The 28,000-nt window shown below is 39.7% G+C and overlaps 3 protein-coding genes and 1 long non-coding RNA gene across 4 annotated transcripts; 1 reads left to right on the top strand and 3 right to left on the bottom strand.

Annotated features, from left to right (window-relative positions):
* Position 1: 1 nt before the first annotated feature.
* LOC102721812 (pumilio homolog 1-like) lies at positions 2-5,592 on the bottom strand. The gene is made up of 11 exons (XM_006649113.3): positions 5,319-5,592; positions 4,128-4,805; positions 2,888-3,722; positions 2,251-2,809; positions 2,032-2,173; positions 1,813-1,920; positions 1,492-1,704; positions 1,294-1,404; positions 910-1,104; positions 541-715; positions 2-437 (listed from the first exon to the last, which is right to left on the bottom strand). The coding sequence occupies exons 2-11, from the start codon at positions 4,758-4,760 to the stop codon at positions 403-405; spliced, it is 3,006 nt and encodes a 1,001-aa protein (XP_006649176.1). The 5' UTR covers positions 4,761-4,805; positions 5,319-5,592; the 3' UTR covers positions 2-402.
* A 1,308-nt stretch (positions 5,593-6,900) lies between these two features.
* LOC102721616 (thioredoxin-like 3-2, chloroplastic) lies at positions 6,901-9,371 on the bottom strand. The gene is made up of 5 exons (XM_015833280.2): positions 8,915-9,371; positions 7,986-8,060; positions 7,840-7,906; positions 7,389-7,406; positions 6,901-7,315 (listed from the first exon to the last, which is right to left on the bottom strand). The coding sequence occupies exons 1-5, from the start codon at positions 9,232-9,234 to the stop codon at positions 7,217-7,219; spliced, it is 579 nt and encodes a 192-aa protein (XP_015688766.2). The 5' UTR covers positions 9,235-9,371; the 3' UTR covers positions 6,901-7,216.
* A 72-nt stretch (positions 9,372-9,443) lies between these two features.
* LOC102721336 (probable protein S-acyltransferase 15) lies at positions 9,444-12,101 on the bottom strand. The gene is made up of 7 exons (XM_006648061.3): positions 11,779-12,101; positions 11,367-11,459; positions 11,176-11,277; positions 11,030-11,098; positions 10,229-10,327; positions 10,027-10,122; positions 9,444-9,856 (listed from the first exon to the last, which is right to left on the bottom strand). Exons 1-7 carry the CDS (start codon positions 12,046-12,048, stop codon positions 9,767-9,769), a joined length of 819 nt encoding a protein of 272 aa, XP_006648124.1. The 5' UTR covers positions 12,049-12,101; the 3' UTR covers positions 9,444-9,766.
* An 11,128-nt stretch (positions 12,102-23,229) lies between these two features.
* Positions 23,230-27,618, top strand: LOC121053627. Its single transcript, XR_005811173.1, has 3 exons — positions 23,230-26,038; positions 26,124-26,169; positions 26,935-27,618. It is a non-coding gene; the product is annotated as an uncharacterized LOC121053627 (long non-coding RNA).
* The last annotated feature ends 382 nt before the right edge of the window (positions 27,619-28,000 follow it).

Here is a 28,000-nt window from a genome sequence, read left to right as displayed (position 1 = left end):
ACATTTTTGATAAACAGAGACATTTGATTTCTGCAAAATGTCAGTAAAGTAGAAAACCTTTACAGAGATTAAACCTCATGAAGCCTTATACACTGATGAAATTCAAGGCAAAAGGATCTACAGGTGTCCTTGCTTCCCATCATCTATCCTAAATCTTTGCACTAATTTCGTCCATATTTTGCCTTTCTTTATCTTACTCGAAGAGGGGAAAAACGTACAAATATACAACTTCTTTCTTAAGAACAAGCACACTCTCTCCTTTTATTTCCAGAGGCCCTCCTTTATTTACATCAAAGGCTTTCAAAGCTTAGCTTTTCCGATTTTACCGAACATGACTACAGGTAAGGCTAGCCTCGCTATTTGTCTGTACAGGTGTTATTCTGTCAACTAACCATTGCAATCTCACGAAGATGATGAAGACATTCCAATGCGCCTTTCTGAAATATATTTCCAGAAGCAACAGAAGAGCAAATCAGTAAGCAGGAAGCATGAAAAAGGGGTTGAATTGTAAAAGGCATAACCAAAGGCTTTGAAATTCACCTCCTGCAGCAATAAGCTTCTCAACTCGTGCGACAATATGTTTCCCGTATGTGTATCTCTTGAGCGCATTCAAATGTACTTTGATGCGGGAAAGGATCAATTCACGGTTCTGGTCATCACAAGTCTCCAAAACCTTCTGCACTACGTAGTTAGCAAACTGGTCTTTCATCATTGCCTGAAGAAGCATGTCAGATGAATCATTTTAGAAGAACGTGAGTCATGGTATCCAGCACAGCAAAGGCATCATTTTAGAAGGAAAAAAAAGGCAATAGCTTATTTCGTGTAATATGTTTCAAAAAATAGCAGCCATATCGCAAAAGCGTAAAAGAATTGGAAATGGTTCACTTAGATAGCTGGATCGAAACATACCTGTAATGGCTCATTCTCATCAGTTGTGCCAAGCATTTCATTGATTAGAATCTGGCGCTCCTCAGGAGTACCAAATGAAAGGCACTTCTCAACAACATTGGAAGCAAATTTCTGTTGGCTCATCTTCACAATCTGCCCAGCCAATTGCTTAATTATAGCAGAACGTTCTTCTGGTTTCCCATGTTGCAATACATGCTACACAAATACAAGGAAGCTCTTTGAATAAATGGGATAAAAAGAAAAAAGAAACAAGAGAAATCGCTGGAGAGTGTAGCTGTCCAACTTTGCAGAGGGCAAGTCCAATATAGGGAATCCCTCATTGCTTAAATACGTACATGTGAAATTGAAGTTTTGACTGAGAGCATAAAATCAACAGAGGGTTACCTGGATAACATAATTGCCATACTGGTCTAGTGTCAACAGAACCACAGACTGCATGATCTCTTCCATCATGGTGCTCTGTGTACTTTCATCATCACAATGCTCCAAGACACGCTGGTGGTATCAATTTACAGGTCAGTACATTTGCCTAGTTGTAAAAGTGATACTTCAATTAATACTAGATATACACTGATGTAACACCTGAATAACACGGCAACCATATGGATGGGTGGAAAGCTCAACCACATGCCCATAAAAGGCAGATATAATGAATCGTATCCTTTCTTGAGGGATGCATTCTATGCATTTCTGGATTACATGGTTGCCATTCTGATCACGGACACATTTCATGATATTTCCATCAAGCTCCAAAGCCATTTGGGTTTGTTGTTCCACCTCAACCACTTCTAAAGCCTACAGCAAAATAGTGTGCTTCTGAGTCTCTCCAGAGATATAGTGTGTTGGTAACTGAACAGAGTCAGTCTTTAAACTCATTTCTAGGGGAGGGGACAATAGATATACCTTCTGAATCACTCGGCAGCCATACATTTGAAGTGACAGTTGCAATACATAGCCCTTGAGTAAGCTAGCCAGTTGTTTCTTCTGTGGTTCAGTCCCATATTCAAAGAACTGCCAAGCACAAGTAATTAGAGAACTAAGACATCTTACAACATAAATTTACAAATCACTAAAAAAATACATCATTTTTTCCAATAGTAATTGCATAGTAGGGCCACTCACTTTCTGTATAACATAATTTCCAAAAACATCAGTCATCAGAGTTCGTGCTTGAGGAAGGATCTCTGGAAAAATGGTGTCCTTCTCTTCAGCAGCCGCTGTTTCTAGTTTCTGTTGTATAAATCGACTCCCATATTGGTCCGAGCTGCAACAGGAGGTGGGGGTATTAGCATCACATCTGAAAACAGAAACTTTACTCTGATGGATATACTATAGCATTACCTGAACTCGACCACGTGGCCTACAATATCTAACAGTTCAAAAGATCTGGTTTTGTTGGTCTTGAATTCCTCCAGCAGAGAAGACCCATAACCATTATCAATTAGACCATTGTCTGAATTCCAAGATCCCATAGGTCCTCCAGTAGTGGGCTTAGTGATAGATGGGATACGAGCTAGCCTATCTCCTTGCCTGACATGGCTCTGAGGAGATGATATATAAGGGGTGGATGTTGGACTTGATAGGTATGCCATTCCCATGCTAAATGCTGGGTCACTGGCATAAAGATTTGGGCTAAGACTACCAGACTTGCCTAGGTATGGCATTCCATACTGCAGCTTCTGATGAGCGAGTAATGATGCAATATAAGCTTTTTGATATCCAGGACTATCCAGGGGCACTGAACCAGAAAAGCTGCTTCCTTGGAAAGGACTCATGTTTGTAGCTGAACCAAGGGGAGAATCAGAGTTTGCCTGTAAGTATGGTGTATAAATTGTTTCCATTGGTTGGCCCTGAAAACCAGACCCCCCTTGATTTGTAAGAAGATTAACATATTCATTATCTGCACAGGAAAACAAAGATCAAAACTCTAAGGATAATAGAGGAGAAAGAATGGGACTGTGGGAGGAGAGAGGTATACCTGCATTCAGTTGATTGTTCAGCATGGATGAACCAAAACTACTTGAACGGATCTTAGCATTCCGTGCAGATACATCAATGTTGGAGCTATCACCATTAAGGTTCTGGTAGAGAGATACAGATCCAGCAGGGCTCAGGATAGATCCTTTATTATGGGCATTACCATGCGGTGATTGTATGGGAAACTTGCTCTTGCTATCAACTGTTAGCTTGCTCATATTTGAATTGTTATAGTTACTGCTGCCATTTGGAAAAACTGCATATTCTAAGGCATTTATCGATTCTTCATCAGCATTTTGAGCTAACTTTGGCTGAGAAAATTGTCTGCGCTCCTTTGGAACGTCAAAGAGTACATCAGTTTGATCACCGAAATTCTGGTATACACGATTTTGCACTTCAGCTTCTAAACTGGTCATCTTGCTACCAGAAAAGTTCATAGCAGACAGAGCTGCTGCAATGTCAGCAGTATCATGATTATGTGAAGCAGCAGCTGAGCCTTCAACCTTTTTATCAGTATTTCCCATCCTAACTCCGACTGGAGGAAGGCACGGGCTCGGAGTCCTCCGAATCAACTGGGGGTCAGGGGTGGTGCTTCTTGAGATAGAGGAGCCTACCGCAGAAGCAAAGTTATGAGAGATTGAAGAACCTAAACTTTGGACCCTGACAAGACTAGGTGAAGTGGATCCAGATCGCAAGCCATTCATGGATTCTGATCTGCTCTGCAGTTGCGCTCTTGATGAATCAGCCGGTCTAATTGGGTTCGGGCTGTCAAAAGCATTCCGGCTATTAGAGCGTGAAAGATGACTGGCTGCAGAAGCAGGACGACTGATGTTTTCCTGTCATGAAAAACCATTCCAAATGATAAAGACATTCAAAGACAAAAAAATATGCTGCAACATGTTAATTGTGATGCTCTGTAGCAGTTGTGTGACAGTATCTCTGAAAGTTTAGCGCTGAATTATTGAGTGTAAAATACAAATCAACCTTTTCTGCACGCAACTCAGGTGTAGGCATATCTCTGGTGATTCCCAACGTTGCTAAACATAAATGAGTAGTGTCTATGTGATCTAAAGAACACAACATAATATGTATACCATCCACATAGATCAACTTATCAATAGCTGTCAGTTTGTACTCATGGAGATCCATTTAAAACATTATAGAGCATCTGTCCTAATCAAGGTTTAAATATATGGTGATTAAAGAAAAGGCAAAAACCAACAAGGGGAGATTTTCCTGACCTGCAAGGCATCAGCAAAGCTCTTTCGACGGGAACCAAGACCACTGGCATCCGACAGCCCAATGAGCCCATCCGCGCCACTCCCAAGCCACTCTGATGATTGCTGACGTGCAAGCCCATTTCTTTCTCCTCCACCTATCCTATCATTCATCAGGAACTCCTCTCCACCACCATGGCGTGCCCCTGGCTGCACCGAGAAAAGCGAGCTTCCACCCCCCACCTCTGAGGGTCGCCTCCTTCTATCCCCTACCCCTCCTGAACCAGCCTGCACTCGCTGAGCGACACGCCAATCCTCCTTCGACACCATTGGTGGTGGCAACCTTGGATTGAGGTGCTCATTGGAATAATAGTACGATAGGTAGGCTGGGTGAGACCTTATCTCCTCATCAGAGAGCACGTCGCCAACACCACCGCTGGCGACATCAACAAAGTTGTCGACCTGAACAGGTGCAGCAGAGAAGAGGGAACCAATGGCAGTGCGAGCACCCTGAACAGTGGGAGGAGCACTGCCACTGCGGAACATGCTGAGCTCATCGGCAGTCGCCACATGGTTCTGGTCCATCAACACTGCCTGCAGGTCACGCTCAAGGTCCTCAAAAGTGGGGCCAGCCGCTGCCGCAGGAGACGGCGCCATGGCCGAGCTGGTTCGTTCCTTCTCGCCCTCTTCTCCACACAAAGCCTACACCAACACCAACACCATACATACAGTCATATATATACTGAACACTGATTGATATATGTATGGTAACCTAACGAAAAATCTAAAGTTGATTCTTTAGGTAATAACAGAGTACATAGAAAGAGTGATCATAAACACCTTCCTTTAAGAAGAGAACTGCAAACTTATACAGAACGAACAAAAACAGATTCCAGCAGGTTCTTCCTATGAATTCTCTCACCCAGCAGAGACCCAAAAAAACCTCCCAAAGTCCCACCTTTACGGAGACTCCAGCATCAAGTTGCGGGAGCACAAAGAAACAGGCACTAGAAAGCCATGAACCCAATCAGAACTCAGGATTGAAGCACCGGAAAAGAATCCCAAATCCACGGAAGGAAACCAACCAAGCATTTTGTCAGGAATCACGCAAACAACAAACATACCATCGTAGAATCCCCTAAGCCGCCTCCTCCTCTACCCAACGATTCGATCGAACACAACAGCGGCAACGAACAACAGAAAAAAAAATCTCACCTTGAGACGAACACCACCGGGGAGCGGCCTGCCGGATTAAGGCGACCCCTCCACGACCTCCCTCCAATCAATCAACCAATTCCCCGCTACGGAATCGCCGGCGGCGGCCGCCTGCCCATCCAAAGCGGCAAACGAGGATTGGATTGGATTGTTCTACGGGGGATGAGGGGGAGGGATTTATTTAGGGTTTGGGGGGTGGATTGGGGAATTTCTGGAGGGCGGCTGCTGCTGCTGCTGCTGCGACGGCGGAGGAGGAAGGAAGGAAGGATTAGCGAATGGGAAAGGGAGGCCGCGACGCCCAAAGCTGAAAGCGACGCCTCCCCTTTTCTTCTTCTCCCCTTGACCGATCACTCCCAGCACGAATCTCAAAGCGCACTCTGTATGCACATACACGTGGCACCATGCGAAAAAAATCGATTTTTTTTCTCCTTCCTCTCAGCTCGAAGAAAAAATAGAGTTTTTCTCCTTGTTCCTGTTTTTGAAGTGGAGTTCGTCGCGGTTATCATTTATTTATTTAAAAAACTCAAAATTTGTAAATAAAAAATAATTTATAAATAAAAATTTTGTATACTTACGTTGTTAGCATTTAAATGTTAATGCTGGAAATAAAATATGATAAAAAAAACTTTAAAATAACTCGGTTAAAGATTTAAATTTTAATTGCATAAACACAAGAAGCTAAGGATAAAGGTGCATGTCTCAGTGTTGACTGACTAACTGACCGAGATGAATGCATTTCTGGAATTCTGAAAAGATCTAAGCTGAATTCGCAGCCCTAACAACCTGGCATATCTAGTGTGTTGGTTTGTAAGTTTGTTATTATCCCCAGTCTCATGCGTTGCATGGTTTCAGGAAGACGGTTATCATGGCGATCTGATCTTCCTCACGATACTCTAGTGATCGTCCTCTCCTCTCTCTGACTCTCTCTGTGCTCGAGAGCTCGAGCTGTGACTGACATGTGGGCCCGCCAAATCACAAGAACTTGTTTTGGTTGACTGCTATTGGTTGTCTAGTCAAACCAGCTGATTAAGTGGAGAGAAAAAGGCGATTAGAGAAGCCCTTCAGTTTTCGGATTTAGTTTTCTTTTTTCCAAATTGCAGAAGGTGTAAAGATAGTGCCTTTGCCGTGTTTATTAAAGTGCCAGAACACAAGAAAGTGCTGAGGTTGCGATCGTATTAAGAAACCGTTTTAATATAGGAAAACAAAAGCATTACATGCTGTTTGTGGTTGAAAAAAAAGTAATTATAGTCCAGTACCCAATGCTGAAGCATGTGGAGACTAATTGAGCTTATAAGAGGGAACTTGCTTCCACTAATCCCAATTAAGAAATTATACTTTGTTCACCAGGAGCATATATTACATATATACTTTGCTATTCTGAACAAAACCAGCTCACCTGTTTTGCAAAGGCTGACACTGTTGCTAATCTTTTGTACTAGTTGTTCAAGTCAATCAAAATTGTGCAGCATATGGATTTGGAACAATAACACTTCAACATGCCCTCTGAAGGGTCATTGACTACATATTATTGCTATCTAGTAATCAATAATTTAAAAGCATGCCAGTACTGTGACAGTACATGAACAAGAAGTCTTGCCTTTAATTGCATAGATTTCTAAACAAGACACATGGATACATCAAGGACATCACAGAGGACATCACAGGGGTGGTGTGGTGGTGATTCTGTCGACACCAAATTTGGAGAGAACAGAACGAAATGGTGCCCTGGGTTGTATTTCTTTGGCAGTAGAGCTAAATATGATGATCGTTTACTTGGTATATATGGCCTGATCTCTTGAAAGGAGATGGTACTGGCTTTTGATTTCTCCATTTGCTTACTGAAAGATTCTTCCTGCTGGACATCATCACATCATCATTGCACTAAAGGACATAATGGATCATTCCTCCTGATCGATCATCCGCCGAACATCGTCAATTACTAGCCAGGATTTGTGTCCACCAATCACCTCAGCCTGTTTCTGAGAGTCACTCCACAGCTGTACAGGACAAAAAAAATCCATCCTAAGGACATATGATGTCAATACATTGAGAAACAGACAAGCTTTGTACCTGTATAGAAGGCATCTTCTGCACGAGCTCCGCATAACCGATCACATACATTGGACAAAAGAAGGCATTAATGTGTAGACTAATATATACTTGGGATCCAACTAGTTGCCGAATGAGTACTGTTTCAGGACAAAATAACAACGAGGCCAAATAAATGATGGAGACATCATAGATATGGTACTCTGTTACCAAAGCTAAAGGGTTTGCTAACAAAAACTTAGATACAAACTGCAGAAAGCCGGCAACTAGCAATAAAGTTTCCAGGGGCTCAAGAGGAGGCCATTTCCTCCTAACCATGTAAAGAAGCACAATAAAGAATCTCGAAAAACTTCTACAAGTACCTTTTAGCAATATGAAGCACAATTTCATGAGAGGAAGAAAGTTTTCTGTTCACTGTTCACAAAGGAGAATCAAACATGGAATAACCAATGCAATGCATGGCTAGACTTACTGTTACTCCTGCACGATTTACAAGCTTTTGAGGAACAGCATTGACATCAACACAGTAGAACCGGATTCTGCATAACATGTAGTGACTGCGATCATCGATTTGGTGAACTCCAGCAGTGCACACTTTAGTTGAAAATAAACCCAAACCTTGGATAGTATTCTGCTGCCAATTTCTCCAGCTTAGGCTTCAAATATATACATTTTCTGCACCAACTTGCCATCCTACAAATTGCAAAGGCGAAGTATTACCCTGGCATTAAACTGAAAGGTGCTGCATGAAAAACAATTTGACGCCGATAGTCTATTTTATCACATCTCAGATGTCTTATAGTACATGAACAGCCAATTGTTTAAATTGATAACACGATCAATTTCACCTTTTTAGTACAATATGGATAAAAGGATGAAGATTTCCTTCAGGTTCAAGTAACTAGACCAAAAGCCACCAACAGGAAAGAGCCTTTTTTTTTAATAAAGAACCACAGGGACAAAGCTCCAGTTCCTGATTCATTCAGCAGAAACCAAATGTGCTGCCAAGGACAGAGCATTCCAGCACAAATTCGAAAAGTTATAAACACGAATACAAGTAGTCACCACACGCTCAGAAACATCACCCATCTCAAACTCAACTTGAGAAAGAAGGACAAACAACAGGAAAAGGTTTGATACAATAAATAACACTTGCACACAAAATCATATACTCAGATGTTTTTTAGTTAACTAAAAGCAACTGTTGAATGATTCAAAGGCAAGACAATCATTTCATGCAAGATGCTGGTCTAGACCACTTCACCTAACAAGGTGAGACTGAATGAACAATCACTTAATCGAAACCTGAATAGATAGACCATATTTCATTCAGAATACTACTAAATTTCAACTCCACGAATGGCCAATTTTTCATCGAAAAACTGAACTTGCAAGCTAGTCCCCAGTTACCATGCATCCAATATCCAAAATTGGTGTACTTAAAAATGATTCCTTCATCAAAGGAACAATTTTTTTCTACTTTTGCTGGGAATGAAACAAAATTTTCACTGCTGTTACTGCTGACAAATCAAACAGGAGAGTGTTACCAGAGAAGGACGATGGGGAGGCCGATCTGCTGCGCCTCCGCGAGGGCACGGTCCAGTTGCTGCTCGCTGCCGATCGGCTCCAGCTCCACCCACGCCGGCTCCTCCTCCTCCTCCACCCTCTCCTCGGCAGCGGCGGCGGCAGGAGCCACGCGGCGGGGCCCCGGAGGGAGAGAGATCAAGGCCCACCCGGGGGACGACTTGGAGAGGAACGAAACACGGGGCGGAGGAGGCCGGCCACCGACGAGGATACGACGGGACGGCGGCGACGCCGTTGCTTCCCCGGCGCCCGTGCCTGCACAGGCGGAGGCGGCGGTGGCCATTGTCGAACGGTGTGTAAGAGATCGGCGCGCCGGAAGGGCGGACGAGGGATAGAAGCCGCCGGCGACGGCGAGAGGCGGCGGCTGCGCGAGGAGGAGGAAGCCGTCTGCTTTAGCGCAGACCACGTCAGGTACTAGTTGTGTTCTTCGTTGCCGACACGTGACACTGCAGGTGGGGCCGAACCACCAGAGAGAGAAGCGAACTGGATGCTCACTGAACCATTTCCACACGTCAAAATAATCACAAGAAAATTCTGATCAATTCAATCATTTTTGCAGTTCGATAAGTCACAAATGCTCCAACCCAAACCACTTCATCTATCTACAGCTGTGCACGTACAAATTAAACTGAAACAAGTGAATGCATTTCAGTTCACATGCTGTTACAAGAATGGTGACAAATGTGGAGCTCTCTACTCTACTGCAGCAAACCAAATGGAACGGCAAAGAAATTTGTCGCCAAATAAACTTGCACATCTACAATGTTGTATGTATCTATGTACGTATGCAGCAATGCTTCTGCTTGTTGGTCTGATCAGTTGTTTGTGATCTGAAACTCAGTGCCATCCTTGAGATGTCCTGTTGCAGTAGGGCAAAGCCAGCAAAGAATGTTTGGGCCCATAATCTGTTACAAATGGACCCAAAAGTATCAGCTAGATGGAGTACCAAAGAAACAGTGGGAATAAAAATGGACACAAAGAATCTTCAGAGTTAAAGTTCTTGAAAGTGAGCAATTATGATGAATGATGATGAAAGGAGAAGCTCTGATCTTATGTATTATGGAGAATTTCGTACCATTTGAATATTCTTCCTCGTGCCAAGATCAAAACGGTGCCGATATTTCTGCCCGCTCTTCTCAGCAAGCCACTTCGCTCTAGTTGCCTCTCGGTACTGTTGCAAAGGTGACAGGTAAAAAAAAATATCAAACATGGCATAAACCCACCAAGAAACAATGTGTTTGAATGGATGTCTGGGATTGCAAATAGTAGCAAGTTACCTCTATAGTTGTCATGTTATGACATAAGAGATAGATATGCCAGCATAATAGAGAACCTATTGTCAAGCTTAAAAAGAACAAAAGGACACCAACCAAGACCTGCATTTGTTCATTAGTTATTACTTATAGTGTTAGAAAAAAAAAACAGGCAAAACTATACCAACAAACTAAATCAGCGGGTAACTGCATGACATACTGGTTTTGATGAGACAATCATGATTCTTATAGGAAGGAACAATAAAAAATGGAAAAAGAAAGTGCCACAGAACTACTAAAACTGAGAGCAAATGCATATCTGCAAGACATGTTTGTCCACAATGTCTCCGTGACACCGGTTGATGTACAAAACTCTATCTTATAAATTCAAAATCATTATTTGAACTAGAATGTTGATTGTGGAATAGAAAAAAAATCATGATTTGTAATTGCAATATCCCCTCGATATTCCAGCAGAGGGTAAAACCCTCAGTTTTCATTATTATCCATGAATTCTATCTGCAACTTTGGGTTATTCCCATCCATCATTCAATTGAGTTGAAATTCAAACTGAAGAGATCTAAAACAAACTATCTACTTTCTGGCATGATACAAAATGGTAGTCCTCAAAATATTTATTATTGACTCTAAGACAAAATAAGGGGCAAAACAATGTAGCATGCTGTGTGCCAAAGGTTAGTAATGGTTGATAACTAAAAAACTAGAGTAATATATTGCTCATTGTTTATGTACTGTAGTAGCAGGGTAGAAAATTCTTGACTATATAGTGAACTACAAATTCAGAAGACAGGCCAGTGCACTTACATGTATGACCTTGACATAAGGGACATCGTATTTATGTTCGGTCTGAAAGAGATCAAACAGAAATACCACCTGGGGAGAAATGTAACAACGGTGAATAATGCTTAACGAAAATTTTGCCAGATTTTGCTCCAAATTATATCACTTACTAATGAGTAAAGAGACCCAATGGCTGCATTTAGGACACAGATGATAAAGGATTTGTAGTTTGCATAGCCCACGCAATTGTTAATCCAGACACAGTGATGGTCCTGCCATTATAATTAAAACTTGTTACCAAGCATTTTTAACAAAAGCTTCACTTTGCAACCCAATACTGACAAAAATTAGCCACACTTACCATTTTAAGAACACACCTTTTGCACACCTTGCAATGGTGGGTTCGAGAAGGTTTGAACATGCAGCATTTATCACAATACCTCGATTTTAATCCCTGCCGAAACAAAAGAAAAAGGACTACGATGAAGCTGTTTTTGCAGCATTCAGTGATTCCAAACTAACTGCTTTGGTAGCTAAAAATTTTGAATGCTCCAAGCTACCAACAGATGTATCCAAAGAAGTTCTAGCTAAGCATGATATGATCAAGAAGCTATAAAGTTGGATAATTTGGAGCGAAAGAAAATTACTTTAGCTTAGCTTATGGTTTTGAATGCCACAATCTAACAGAAGAATCCGAAGGACCTAGTAAGACCTAGAATTCAAGGAAGCGGAAAAGAAGATTGTGACAAAGAGAAGGGAGATAGATCTCAGACCTGCCGCTGCGGGTCCTCAGCGTCGGGGGCGAAGGAGGCGGGCACGGAGCCCGGGTCCGAGGCCGCGGCGCAGAGGAAGGAGAAGAAGCATGCGGCGACGACGAGGGAGAAGCCGGCGGCGTGGGCGGCGCCGGCCGTGGTGCCGAGGCCGAGCCAGTGGTCCAGGAAGACGAACACCGTGGAGTAGTACACCAGGGCCAGCACGGACACCGCCCCCACCACGGCCGGCGAGGCCGCGGCCGCCGCCGCGCCGCCCCTCCTCCCCGCCATCGCCGGCGAGGTGTTCCCCTTCTCCTCCGACCGCTCGCGACGCCCGCCGGCCTCTCTTCCTCTTCAAGGCCAGCCCTTTACTCGCTAATGGGCCCTAATGGGCCAGTCCTTATGTGGGCTTTCATAAAGAGTGGGCCACTAACTGGGCCAATAATTGTTGGGCCTGAACAAGGTGGCTAAGGGAGATTGTTTTTGTTTTTGTTTTTTTGTTACTTCCTCCGTTCTTTATTATAAAACTTTATAGGTTTATTTAGATTAATCCATATATCAGTATAGATGTTTTGTACGTGTGTTTAGATTCATTTACACATATGACAAAAAGTTTTATAACGTGAAACATGAGGAATACTGATCAAATCCCGAGGTCGATTTACACGTTAATTAAAGAAAGGCAAAATGTTCTATTAAATTCGGATAATATGTATTGGGAGATGTAAAGCGCGTATTGACTATTGACTCTAGTGATTGCGAGTGTTAATTGATGGTACTAGAGATCTTGACTGTACTGCTCCTAGGTTTACAGGGGCAAACCGAATAAGGATAAGGATATTGCACCGAGGTCCTTGAAAACTTTTTTTAGGACTCTTGGAAACTTGGAAAAAGGATACCCATAAGCCAGCATGTTCTATGCATTTAAATAAGTCGAGAAAAATCCCCCTTCATACAACACGTGATCAGGTACACTTGATCTCACATGAGACACCGGCTTCTACTTATATAGTTATGTATGACTCTTAAATTTAATTCTACGAGATGAACCTGGGGTGGATTGGAGAGGCTTAAATCTAGCTCCACTCCTTTAGTTTATTTTCTCATATCACTCTAGCCTGTTATGATCCCATTTTAGGTAAAGAGGTGAATCTATCCCTTAGTATCATCTTTAAAAAAAACTACAGATTTCAGATGTGCCCTCTATACACCTATTGTATGTAGTCTGGTGAAAAAAATGTCACTAGCTAAATCTATAATCTTGAGATAAAATGGCTTAAATTTATAGTTCTGCCATAAAGTTATCCATAAATTTGTAGTCTTCTGGTAGTAAAACTTAAATATGTAAAATTATGATAAATTTGTCAAAGTACTTGTAGTTCTGCATGATCTGCTTTTAAATTTATGAAAAATTTGTCGAAGTACCTGTAGTTATGCAAGATTTGTTTTTTTTCTTGCAAAACTTGGGTTTAAACCTAGGTCGAAATCTTATCTATTCTGTAGTGAAGAGAGTATATGTGATCCCCACTCTAAAAGTTAAAAACTCCAGTGAAGAGAAAAATGACCCGGTTAATAATATCATAAATACACTATTGATAAATTCTATACTTATACAATACTCCTTCCGTTTTTTTATTCAACGTTGGCCTTTTGATCACGTTTCACCATTCTCTATTCACAAATTTTGTGTGAATATACAAAATTATAAGCCATATTTAAAGTTTACTGAGTAACAAATCAAATTATAACAGAGTAATTAATAATTATATATTTTTGAATAAGATAAGTTAACATCATCAAATAAAAACAGAGTAAGTATACTGATATATTATATTTATAATATTTTTTTAAAATGTAAATCATATCATTCATACTTAAAAATATGGATACATATTGCTCTATTGAAGGCTCTAGCTCCATCTTTTCACTTATGTTTATGCTTATAAGTCAAAATTTAAATTTTTAGCCTTAAATTTGGAGTAGATTTAGGGTTTTTCATCGTATTATATTTTACAATATTGGATTTTAAATAGCTAAAAACATATATATATATAAGCTTTATTCATGATTTTTTTTATTTTCAAATATGTCATTCACCCCATATATATCATTGGGCTAACAAGGTCGTTGGGTAAAAAAAGAGCAATTTTGTTCTTGCCCTTATTTCGATCTCTAATATTGATTATACCTCTTTTTTAGGGTTTTTATTTTTACCCTTATTATTTTTAACTCAATTCACAGGTTGTCCCTCTTACACTAACGGTGTTAAGTTAGTCGTTAAAGTAACATTTACCCTTTATCGAAAATTTTATTTTTATCATTGTATTCTTAATAGTGCTTCTGTTGATGTATATATATTGATGTAATTTAGAACGGAGAGCAAAACTACAAATGATAAAAATACAAGAATAAAAATAAAATTTCTGACAAAAGGTAAAAATGGTGATTTAATGGCTAACTTAACACCGTTAGTACCATCCATCCAAAAGAGGGGTGGGCTTTTGATTGAATTAAAAAATAAGGGTAAAAATAAAAACCTTAAAAAAAGATAAAATCAATATTAGAGATCAAAATAAGGTAAAAACGAAATTGTTCCTAGAAAATGGACCATTCCTAGGGAAAAGGGGTATAATTTTCAGAGAGGAACTAAATAATGTACGATTGTCGTTCACTACCACATTTTTGTACTGGTCATATATATATATATATATATATATATATATATATATATATATATATATATATATATATATATATATATATATATATATATATACTGGTAGTAAATCTTAGACTAATTAGGTGCCAAGTACAGGTCACATTACTCACGGTATCAAGTTTGAATAGTCAACACCGGATCCACCTAACATGTAGTAATTAATTGGCATGCGTGATGTATATGCTAGCTGGGGGGTAGCAGATGGATCAAAATAATGTGGTCGGTCATCGTGTATTATACCCCGATATTAAAGAAAACGCGCATATAGTAATATCGTTAGATTCTTTAGCGTTGTTTAATTCGTATATTATAATTAATCTAAATATATATATAAATAATATACGTCGATCAATAATAGATGAATGTACATGGTCAAAATGTTTTACGGTAGGTATGACACAGGGGCCGGGAGCACTTGGGAATTAAGTTACCCTGTTGTACAATCGACGCACACACAGAAACTAACTGAATCATATCATATCGCATTCGCACAAACAATATCAGAACGTACATATAGTAGTATGTAAATATCAACTGGCACTGCAACTGCATCGTCATCAATCCAAGAAACAGAAAAGAGTGACCAAATGTAGCTAGCATCACATCCACAGCCCATGCATGCATGAGATATAGTATATGTGTGTACAATAATACTGCACATGCCCTTAATTAACTTTCTTTTTCTGCCCGGCCGGCCAAGAACAACAGTGCAAATAATACACAGTGCTCGTTCGTACTGCACCATGCATGTCTGTGGATTATTCAATTCGCTATTTGGTGCGTGCAGTGAGATCGATCGATGGATGGATGGATGAGCAGCGATCGATCCGACATGCATGAATGCATGATGAATTTTGGCTAGGAATAGGAGTGTGGCGTTACTACGTACCAATGAAACTAAAGCTACGTACACTGACAGGACCAGCTAGCTAGCTCCGATATATATGCAGGACCAGCTAGCTCTGGATCAATTAATCTTAGTTAAATCACTATATATATATATATGCCACTGAAACATGGATTAGCTAGTTCGATCGATCAGACGACGAACAATCAGAGATCGACATGCAGCCTTAACATTAATTAATTTACTGTCAATTACTGTTCTGAACTCTCAGCAGAGCTAGCTAGCTACGTGAGAGAGAGAGAGAGAGAGAGAGAGGTAGTTGATCGATTCGATTCATGATTGGTTGGGCGGTTTGATTGGCAGCGAGCGGCAGGAGGTAGACGAAGACGAGGGGAGGGGAGGGGAGGGGCCGGTGGCTCGTGAAATGAAAGTGTGTGTGTGTGGGGGGGGGGGGGGGCACTTTGCATTGGGGTTAATGGGATCGGTACTAGGTTGTTGCCCACATCACGGGCACCCGGGACCCCACCACCATCTCACCACAGCATGCACTGACCTGACCTCTCCTCGCCTCTCTTTGCTTCTTCCATCACAAAATGATAGCCTCTCAGCACGTAGGCATACCACTTTTTAACGTCGTTTTGCATCATATCCACTCCACTCAAAAATCTATGAATGTAGCTAGCATGCATGAGTGAGTGAGCCTGCCACTGCCCTATTGGCTTAGCTTTTGCCCACTTTTTGTTTGTCAAAACATCTGTGACCACATAGCAGACATGTCCCCGCGGCCTAGATTCGTCACACAGGCCACTTTTCTCGTTCAACCGGTGCGAAAAGGTAGTAAAGAATTACATATTATTAATTAATAATTACCTATAAAAATTTAAAATAGCTAGATTGATATGATTATTTAAAACAACTTTTCTATAGAAAATTTTCGTTAAAAGTATACTATTTTGTTTAATAGCTTGGGAAGTGTGCATGCGAAAAAAGAGAAAATCTACTTTGATAAGCTGGACCGACGAAAGCAACCTCACGAGAGAAAAAAAACCCCTTGTATGATTAAATGGTGCTAGTCATGTTGACTGTTCAAGCTAGGAAGATAAGGTCTTATGCCAGCTGTAGATATTGACCGAAAAGTTTACGGTGTTGAGTGTTAAGTGACTCATCTAGATCCAACTTATAAGTATCCCACCAAATATTCGTCATTCGTACGTTTTTTCTGCTGTGGCTCATTGATCTCTCTGTAGCAACGTCATCACACGGGTCAGACATTATTGTCATCTATAATATCTAGTACGACCAGATCTAAAATTTTCAAACAATTTACACCCATCATGGTTACCAATCCACATCAGTCTCTTTGGCAGTGACACCCTGTCCCACGAGATATTATTATTTTCTAATATATGTATATATATATTGTTCAATTCAGTCTAGAAAATTTCCAAGCCTTCATCCGTTAAACCATTTCCCAGAAATTAACCACAAGAAAACCAATCTATAGCTGCTTCTCAGCCACATATATCTTGATTGGAGAGGGGTACTGTATATATATACAGTTGTCCTAGAAATGGTTAGTCCGATGCTGAAATGCTGTCCTAGTTTTTACCATTTGTAGGCTGAGTAGCTTAGCTAGCTAGCTAGCTCACAAGTAGAGATGCAACATGGTGATTGTAGTACAGTGCAGTACTACCAGCTAGTCACATGATAGGTTAAGCCAAGGAAGGTTTCTTCGTCTTCCTCACCTCGTACTAGCCTAGCTGGCTGTCCCTTCCTTTTGCCTTGAAATTAACAAACAAACCATTACAAAATCACCGTGGAATGGATCGATCGATTCCCGTGGGCGTTGGAATCGAGGATAATTACAAATTCTTTTGGACTCATAATCAATCAACCCACAACTTAACACTCATCCATCCACAGAATCCAGGGGCTTAAACTTTGCAACTTTTAAGGTAGTTTTCTTTTAAGTTTAACTTTTTCTTCTTCTTCTTCCTATGCTACTCGCAACAATGGCCAATTAGTTTACTAATAACTTGCTTTTGGTACAACTAAACCCGTGCATTTTTGTTTTTTGCGTCCTAACTTTGCTACTCATGTTTCGCCTTTTTTTTCTTCTTGAAAGGTAGCATGGTATTATGTTATTATGCAATGAGTGTGTGTGTTTGCAATCATGCAATGAACTTCATTGTAGCATGGGGGGTGGGGAGAATTTTCTGAAGATGCTTAATTGATTCTTTAGATAATGTCACAAGATGTAGTATATATTGTGTTATGCATCTTGTCTTAAAAAGAACCAACTTCTAGAGATGAATCTGGGTGTCTAGGCACATCCCTAGGAATAGTTTTTTTTCTTTTTCTAGGATGGATCAGAGTGAATATAACTCTTTTATTAATCAAGTGCAAATTCAATATACACACACACACAAATCAAATTAAAATGAGAGATACCCATTTTACAGATAGTATTTTAATTTGTCTTTCTTGTTTGTTTTTTTTTTGGATTTTAGGTTGAAGTTTTACACCTGAGTAGTGTATATTTTAGTTGAGCATTGAATTTCCATGTCCAATTTGTGCTCAAAAGAAAACGCATGAAGTGTGCACCCCGAAAGAGCCGGTGATGAGGTACCATTTATTGATTACATCTGTTGCATGCTTAGGAACTTGCTTTCCTTTATTATTGATTAATTAACTTGCCAACAAAAGTTAGCTGATTAGCTCCTTTATTCCTTGTCTATGTGATGTGTCCCAGCCAGCCAATTGACTATGTTTGAGGAGAATCTATGCATTTCAGAATGCATGCTTGCCTTTCAGGTGGAACTCTCCCATTGCTTTCCATTAGGATAACATAAATATATTTTATCTAATATTCATGTATAATAGTCTAGAGGCAATTTCAAAAGAAAAGGAGCCTAATATTTATTTGCTAGCTAACCAGCTAGGAATCAAGTACCCATGCATCTTCCAGCACAAATTCCTTGTTAATTTGGAGCTGTCTGGCTACCTTACTCTTCCTTCAAAATGTCCAAATCTTGAATTATGAGCCTTAACCACCCGCACAATAATACCAACGTTATGGAATATATAAATGAAAGACTTCACTTGTACGATACTTTAATTATATTTACTAGAGTCAATTTTAGAAAAACCAAAGGTTATGTGGTTGAAATTGAAAAATATATTTGCACTAGTTAGCACCACGCTGGACTATAGTTTTCAAAAAAAAAAAACTGCCATCAGTCTATTAAATCGACCTTATTTTTTTTATTTGACATAATATTATTATACAAACAAAGCCACATCCAATCAATTAATTTAACGACACATAGATAAGTAAAAGATGTGTCAACACATATAGTATATTCAGAAATGTTAGTAAAAAATGCTTATGTTTTTTATGGAAGCAATGCTAGCTTACCCTAAACTGTAACGAGTATATGCTATGGTTTTCCACAAATTAATCCATTTATAAAACATGGGCTTTCTAAGATTTAATATTCTGAATTACTTCAAAGAAATTTCCTGACCTTTTTCTGTGAACTGCTCGCTGCTCATACTCATAGGATGATTTCGATCGATTAGTTTTTTTTTAGAGATCGAACTCAATGAATAATATTTATATAAAAAATGCACTCCGTAGAAACGACCGGCCTACCTGATATCGAGACCAGGAATCTTTCGGGAGGGGAGGTTGATCAGATGCTAGATTTATATTTTTCGTCGTGCATGATTAAAATACCTGCAAAAAATCAAATCGTATTCGATCCGTACATGCCCTTTGCATAATTAATAAATCTATGCATGTTTAATGCCCAATGTCTGCATCTATCCTTATGTATGATCGATAGAGAGTATAAAGTAGTAGTTAATTAACTTTTGATGTCATCCATGTACACTCTTTGTACACACAGCCTGCCGAACCTGCAATTAATTAAGCAAATTAGTTTTTTTTTGAGGAAAAGTTAGAGAAAAATTAAAGACTATATGCAGCCCCACTTTAAATTGTTTCGAGGTAATTAACCTTATTTAGGTTACTTTCAATTAACTCTTTTCAGTGGATAAGATGTCCATTTGATAATGTGTTAAGAAACTATACATTAATTCTTCTTATAAATCACACATGGACCTTGTTTCTGATTCCATCCTCAACTCTAAACTTTCCAACTTTACTTAATAAAAAAACTTTAATTCATTCTGCACATTATTTCAGAAAGGAAAAAACACTTCTCTCAGTGCACAATGAATTACAGCTAATTAATATAAGATTCTACCTGAAAATCAAACACAGTTAATTACTGTCCTTTAAAAAAATTGGAAAGTTGGTCAATGGTTAGTACGTGGAAGTAGTCCTAGTCAGGTTATAACGCGTGTACAGTGACCTTCATTCATATCAGTTTAATTATATACACAATGAATTACAGCTAATTAAAATCCCACCTGCAATTAAGTTAAACACAATTACTGTGTAATATATATGTCCTTTAAAAATGACAAGTTTCCAGTACTGGTCAATGGTTAGTGGAAGTACTACTGCTGTACTAGTGTAGGTTAACAGTGGACTTTATAACAGTTTATATACACATGATCAATGTTTAAATTCTTTTTTTTCTACTACTAGCTGATCTGATCGAAGAACTGACAGAGCATGCAGGAAGATGAGTTGACTTAAAGGAGTGTGAGGTGGATTATCGCATGCCGACATCATATATCAATGGCAGAAACCAGCAGCGTAGTAATAACAGATACGCACGCAGATATATACCAGTGCATGTTTTATTTAATCCTAAGTATCCCTGCTTAATCTACTAGTAACACTAGTTAATTACACCACTCCAACTGTGACAGCCAGCTGTGTACTGTGCCTGCATCGAGATTCGATCGAGATTATATATATGAATCTCCATATACAGGGCTTGTCTTTTCGCCCTTTCAATAGAAAAGTCAAACGATATATTTATAAATAGATTAAAATAATTTATAAATAAAACTTTTACATACGTGTTCATAGCGATCTAAAAACTATGGTTGAAAAATAAACTACGATTAAAAAATCTTAAAATCAACTTCAAATTTAAAATTAAAAATTTAAATTTTGTATATAAGCATAAGTACGTAAGAGCCAAAAAAATAGAGTGTCCATATGAGTGCATAAAGAATTCTGACGCAATTACTTTGGGCATGTAGTAGTTTAGAATGTGCAGAAGTTCATGAAGAAATCCTAATTAACATTGAAGGAAGCTCTGAAGAAGCCATATGCCTCCATTGATTAGTTGGAAACTTAGGAATAGTTGATGGTTGATCAGTCAAGTGCAATAACAATTGACAACAGTGGAGCACCTAGGAAGGGGTACTTATATTACTTAGGCCACGTTCGGTGGGAGGGAAGGTGGGTGAGTTATCTGGTACAGAAAACATAGTAATAGATTAGTACATGATTAATTAATTATTTAAAAAAAATATAAAATAGATTAATATGATTTTTAAAACAACTTTCCTATAGAAAATTTCCGTAAAAAGTACACCGTTTAGCGATTCGAGAAGTGTGCGTGTGAAAAACGAGGGAATCTGAGGTTAGAAATAGGGGAGCTGAACACGGACTTAATATTAGCTATGGTGTTTTTTGTGCTAAATGGTTGAATGATACCCATGGCGCTTTAGTGAATTATTACTAACTAGCTTATCACAACCTCAAAATAAAGTTGAAAACATATTTAAAACACATGATTTAGAAGTTTAGGAAAAGGTCATTTTTATTTATTTGTCCATTAATTTTAAAAGAGAACATGTTTAGTGAGGTGATGCAGCTGGGTCGTATGTAGTAGCGTAGTTACATGGTACTCCCTCTATTTTATTATAAGATATGTTGGTCTTATTTAGAATTATATATGAATTAATGTATACATTATATATATGTACATATATTTATTATTATGATATAAATATAAAAAGATTAGCTCGTCCTAAGAGGTAAGTGAGTGTGAGGGGGCATTACAGTGCAGGCATGTTCTTCAGGGGACCATCCATGGTGGCCATGGCAGCAGTACAGTACAGTGCCACCGAACAAACAGCTCAGGCGGCTCTGCCGCCACCCAATGGGCTGCCTTGCTGATGCAGACTCTTGCAGCTGCAGCTGCCCCCTCTCCTGCCTTTCTCCACCACTCACCTGCTGCTTTTCCAAATCCCATCTCTACCAGCTGATCTCTCTCCCTCCCCATCAGGCATCACTGTGTGCATGCAGCAGCTTAGCTTGAGCTAGCTGGATTAATTAGTTGTGCTAGCTAATGATGCATTCATTGGGTTAATCAAGATTGTTGCTGAGAAATGCATGCACCTAGAGCATTATCTGAACTCTCGGAAGCTAAGCTAGCACAACTGGCATGCATCCTGGCAACAAACCAATGGCTTATGTATGTTGCTGCTAGCATTAAGATTTGCATAGGATGATCTGTGTGTGTGTTTGTGTGACAGAAATACATATTGGCAGTATGACACACACACACATCGATCCATGTCACACCATCACGTCAGTGGGAAATTTTTCAGGGGTGGGCCTTAAACTTTAGACACAGACTGGCCCTGCCTGTCCCAGTCTCTCCTGTTGTGACTGATGGACTTGTTAGTACTAGCCTCCTTGCAAATTGTTGCTGCAAATTGGCACCCCACACAAACAAGTAGCTGTGTGATAGATTCATAGATAGATGAGGAATTAGACAGTCAGTACAATTGGTAGGGGTGCAGTTTTATTACTCATTTATTTGTGGGCTCAACAGATTATTAATAAATTTGTCCTTTTACTCTAGTTTATCCATAAATTTGTAAGTTCACTACTATAATATAGTTGATCCATCTTAGTTTTGGACTACTACTACATGGTTATGTTGTTGATAAGCTGCAAGAACATCCCAACCATATTCTTGTATGACCAAACTAGCTAGAGGTTGGTTCTTTTTATCAACAAATGGTTTCATATGGCTCTTCTACATATGGTCAGTATACCAACCAGCAGCCGGATGCTCTCACATGGCTCATGCCAAAACTTAATTAGATCTCATAGTAAATTACTTTGTTTATTAAAAAGACCGTCTAGTCCGAGTCTCCACCACGTAGGATCGTATCAAAGATTGTATTTGTTGCAAGAGAGAGGGGTATTAGCCAGCCAACCAACCTTTTCGAGAAAAAAATATGGGTTAGCCGGCGTTTTGCTTAAGAACTAATTCCTCCTTATAAGATATTTTGGGTTTTCTAGATTCATATATGAACTATGTGCACGTGCGTGTGTGTATATATATATATATGTTCAAATTCATTAATATTAATATAAATCTAGGGAAAAATAAAATATCTTATAACTTGAAAATGAGTTAATAGCTAGCTAACACAGAAAGAAAAATCCTTGTCTATATTTACAAAATAAACAAAGAGCATGGAAGAATCGGAGAAGAAGAGTTGTTAATGAGTAATTAGTAATTGCGTGGGTGGCGCTATCATGTGCACCTGCGAAAACGATATATGGAGTGGACCAATCAGATGCAAAAGTGGCATTACATGTCGATTGCATTGCTTGGTCTCAGCTCACCCAGCAACTGCTCCGCCCGTCCTCTTCCTTCCATCTCTCCTTCCCTTCTCCATTATTAACTAACTTGTTAATTAATTACTTATTAATCTCCTTCTGTTCGCCCTTTCAGTGCCTCTAAACCTCATCATTTCTCTCTCTCTCTCTCTCTCTCTCTCATCATCATCATCTCTGCCTCCATGGAGCGAGCTTAATTGATGAGGAGAAAGCTAAGCATGCAGCAGCTACCTAGCTAGCTACTAGTAGCTCCAAGGTACTAAAAACCTTAATTATTTGGGGGCTAAGAGAGCTATGCTCTCTCTCTCTCTCTCTCTCTCTCTCTCTCTCTCTCTCTCTCTCTCTCTCTCTCTCTCTCTGTCTTGCCATCTTCACAAGATGCATCACCATCGATCTAAGCTAGGGTTTTTGCTTCCCCAACCTCTCCTCTCTCTCTTGCTCTAGCTAGCTTATATATAGCTAGCCTTGCTACCTACCTAGGAAGTCATCTCCCTCGCCCTCCTTCACTCACTCACTCACCGTGTGAGAAGCTTGGCCGGCCATGCCACCCCAGTCTCTCTTTAACCCTTCTTCTTCTTCTTCTTCTTCTTCTTCTTCTTCTTCTTCTTCGCCTTCCTCTTTCTCATCTTCCTTCATCGATCTCTGCATCGATCCAGAGATGACTTCTCCGGCGCGACCTTCGTTTCCGGTCCGGCGAGCCGCGGCGGCGACGGTGTGGTCCATCGGGTTATGGTGGCCTTATGGATCAGTTAATCGATCTACGACTGGTTCTTGATTCTTTTTCTCTCTCTCTCTTTTTTCCCTTAATATCCTCAAGGATATATAGGCTCTTAATTTTCTCTTGTTAATTAAATAGTTTGGGACCAATCTGTTGTTCCTTCCACAGATAATACCCACTTCGATCTTGATTGAGCCACACATCATTAGTTCATATATATTACCACCCAATGCCCCCCGCTGGCCTCTTCACTCTCCATGCAGATATATGTAGAGGATTATCCAATCGATCTCCTGGTAGGTAGCTAAGGCTAAGCTCTTAATTATCGATCTCACAAGTCGGAACAAATTGGCGAGCATGAGAGGTAGCTAGGCTGAATCGAGACGAAGCAGCAAACAGTCGGTGCTTGCAGGTGCAGCACCATCAAGATTCACATCGTCGAGTTCATCCTAAAAGAGAGAGAGAGAGTGAGAGAGAGAGAGGGATCGAGGTGTGGCTGACTATATGCGATGAGAATCTTGATGATGCTGCATCAGCAAACGCTCGACTACACTCGTCGCCATGGCCGGCTTAATTGGAGACTCAGGTACGCTTTTACTTATATACAGTTATAGCTTCCCCTGGCCTTCCTATCTGAGCTTAATTGGTTTGATTGTTTCAGCTTCAACTCCTTTTCTTCTAAGCGCATCTTCTTTTCATTCTTCTCTACGAATATGCAACAGTTAGCACTGCTACCCCATGGAGTTTGAGCAATATATGTTCAAGTTTTTTTTGTCTAAAATATATGTTCAAGTTTCCTTTAAGTTTTTCTCATGATACTGGTATGGAGAGAGGGAGTAGTCAAAACAAGGTGATGACTTAGTCACCACTGATTTAGGTTGTTTGGTTAATTTATTAATTTGTTCATGCTTCTCCTCTCTCGTACTATGAATATGTGAATGTTCCCAGTCCTCCAGTATGATACACAAGCAGGAATTAATGGACGAAGAAACATGATGATTATTCAGGTACACCATGATTTCATGACATAATATCAATTTGATGTGGGAGGTTAGCTAGCCACTCCTCTCGTGATACATGGAGCTTAATTTCGAGGTAGGCCCATTTTGAATGAAGTGATTATTAATTGGAGATTAATTAACAAACTAAGCTGTCCCAGACCTCATCGTCATCATCAACAACAACTTCATCTGCACGTATGTAGTCAGCTTAGTTAAAAGAATCTCTTGCATTCAGTTCGTAGATAGCTTCATCCTCTCCCATCAGGACACGTACTTTCATTCTTTAATTATGTTTCACTAATCACCTGCAAGCTCAATTAATTCTTCCAGTTGCTTATTACAAGTACTGAACAACTAGCTTCTGCTCAGTTAGCCAGTTGATTAACTACACGAGTATTAATTCCTTAATTAATCAATCATGCAGATGTATGAATACTTTATTTCTTGTTGTCCCAGTGAGCTTGTACAGCACTAATAACAGCTGCTAAGTATCTGGTTGACGTTGCAGATAATATGCTATGCTCAGTCTGATGTACATATTCCAATCATCATTATAGTTGGGGATATGATGTGCTGTGCCACTTCCAGCTAGCTAAACTGATAATACATACATACATACATACATACATATATATATATATTCTGCATGCATATATTCTGTTGTTACATATATGGTACTGCAGTAGTATTCCCTGAATGGAGCTATATATGTATATCCAAACATTCTTGCTTTCATTAATTGATGGCCAGCTTAGTTAATAAGTATTACATATATATGTCTGTTCTGTTTGCTTGCAAGCTAGCTGCTGCTCCTGCTCCATTAATTCTTTTCTCTGAGCAGTTTACAACATATGTCAAAGTTAAATTAAAGCTTTCATAGTAACATATGGTAGTATATGCAAGTACTGCTGCCATCTTTTTGATATATACTGGAAGGACAATAATATGCATGCTCGATCTCTACATAGATAGATCTTTTTGATGCATGTGGTGTGCTAGGCTGCTAGCTCTCAGGAATTGTGTGGATGCTAAGCTATCCAGCCATAGAAGCAAAGGAGGAGCTAATTAAGTAGCTAGGGACAGGCAGGCAGGCAGGCAGCCATGGCTCGAATCATGCAAGAACAGTTCCTCTGCATTCTTGCATACACAACACTCACTCATATGGATCATCCGTGTCCAAATCACATCGAGCATATACATCGATCGTTCCTTCAATCGATCTAAGTCACTGCGTGGACCCATTGCATGCAGAGAGAGTGTACGTACGTCGTACATTTGCTATTATTGTGCCCAAGAAAGGGACCAATATGCAATTTGTGCAGATGCGGAATTGCAGAGAGAGAGAGAGAGAGAGCCATGGCGCATCAATGCATCAGAGAGGCAGAAGAGGGCGGGCCGAGACGACGGAGACAATGGTGTCTCAAAGGTGATATTTTTTTGCCCCCATATATATGTCGGCGTTCTTCTGCGTCTGCCACTTTCATTTCACTTTACTTATTGCTTTTGCATAGCCTCAAGCTAAGGCTGCTCCAATCCCAGCTGCTGCCTGCCTGGCCGGTGTGTGTGCCTCTAGCTTTATTATCCTTTCTTTTCAATGCATATGAAATTTTCCACTGATTGATCGATCGATCTCTCATGTGGCTGCACATTGGCACTACTGCCAGCTGATGCTGATCGATCGATCGATATTTATTCATACACAATTAATTAACCATATGAATTAATGGTCATATATATATTCCAGCTAAATGTAGCTTTGTTCAGGAATAAGCTAAGCATGTCTGAACTTTAGCAACTTATAGTACACATCGATAGATATATAGTATTGGCTAACTGATTATACTGCTAGTATATAGTAGTATACACATGAGACTTGATTATATTGCTAAGCTTAGCTGATTGTTACTATCAAAGTAATTGGGAGAAGAATCAGTGAATGTACGTATTATTGTTCAGCCGCCTCTTTTTCTGAAGAAAAAAAAGATAGATAATTAAGTTAGTAGTTGCGGCAAACTTAATTATGCTATACATATTACAGTTCTAGCACATGAAGTCATATGACTCATTAACTAATTGTGCAGTGGTAGCTGTTGCGTTGTACTGCAAATATAGGAGTAACTACTACTATTTCGATCAGTGCCGGCCGGGCCGGCCAAAAGTACCAAGTAGTTGCAAGTGTAGACGTGAGTACGTACACATATGTCGGCCCTAGCTAGGCCTGCCTCTGAATCACTGCAATTAAGGCTGCAAATAACGCCAACGTACTTACTGCGAGAGCTGACCTTAATTACTTTGCTGACGACGATGCTCTTCTGCTTTCAGACGGTTAAGAATTTCAGATCATCAGATCGATGTTGACTACGAGCTGTACAAGAAAATTTGCTGCCGATTCTGCTGCTGCATGCATGCTGCACACTATGCCTGATCGAATCTTCAGGCAGCTCGATCATAAGATCGATTCACATGCATGGATATCGATCAATATATATGAATCCATCCATCCATCCATCTGATGAAACAAAACCAATCAGCTAGTAGCTAGCTAGCTTAATTGGGATCATATATATCTCATTCTCATCTGATGGGAAAATTAATGATCATTATACATGCATAGGAGTACGTAAATTGTATAATAATTCATGTGTGTACGACCATTAATTTCTCTGCATGCGTATCTGAATGTATACATCAATGTTATACAAGATCCGTATAGAGCGGTTAATTAATCCATCCATTCACTGCTAGGTAGCTTGGTAGGTGCCCCCAGCAACTGTTGCAGGAGTATATGCATGCGGCAATGCAATTAGCAGAAGCTAGGTTAATTCGTAGACAGTGTAGGTATATATATGCATTGCATAGTACCGGTGCATGAAATAACTGTACTGCGATGCTCGATCGATCTTATATTTATTTAGGCCCCCCGTTCAGTTGAAAAAAAATTTAGAAGAGAGGTCCCATCGACACGTACAGTTATATATTTGAAGTATTAAACATGTTCTAATTACGAAACAAATTTCAGACTCTGCCTGAAAACCGCGAGACGAATCTTTTGAGTCTAATTAACCCGCTTTTAGCATATGGTGGTTACTGTAACACTCATAGCTAATCATGTACTAATTAGGCTCGAAAGATTCGTTTGACAATATAATTAGTTTTAATAATGTTTATGCATATTTTATGCTTTATTTAAGTATCCAAAGATTTGATACGATGTTTTTGAAACTAAACAGGCCCTATCATGCATCGATCTTCACCGTACGTGTCCTGATTGATGATCACTGTACGTTGTCCGGTACGGCGTGTGGTACGCCCAATTAATGGGGCCAATAAGGACGCTGTGCATGCACTGTACATTCATGATCATGTTTATGAAAATAATGCTAACGCG

The sequence above is a fragment of the Oryza brachyantha genome, chromosome 2 (assembly GCF_000231095.2).
Source record: "Oryza brachyantha chromosome 2, ObraRS2, whole genome shotgun sequence".
In the NCBI taxonomy this organism is placed as follows: Eukaryota; Viridiplantae; Streptophyta; class Magnoliopsida; order Poales; family Poaceae; genus Oryza; species Oryza brachyantha.
The sequence above is the reverse complement of the archived record's forward strand: the minus strand, read 5'-3'. Positions and strand labels throughout refer to the sequence as shown.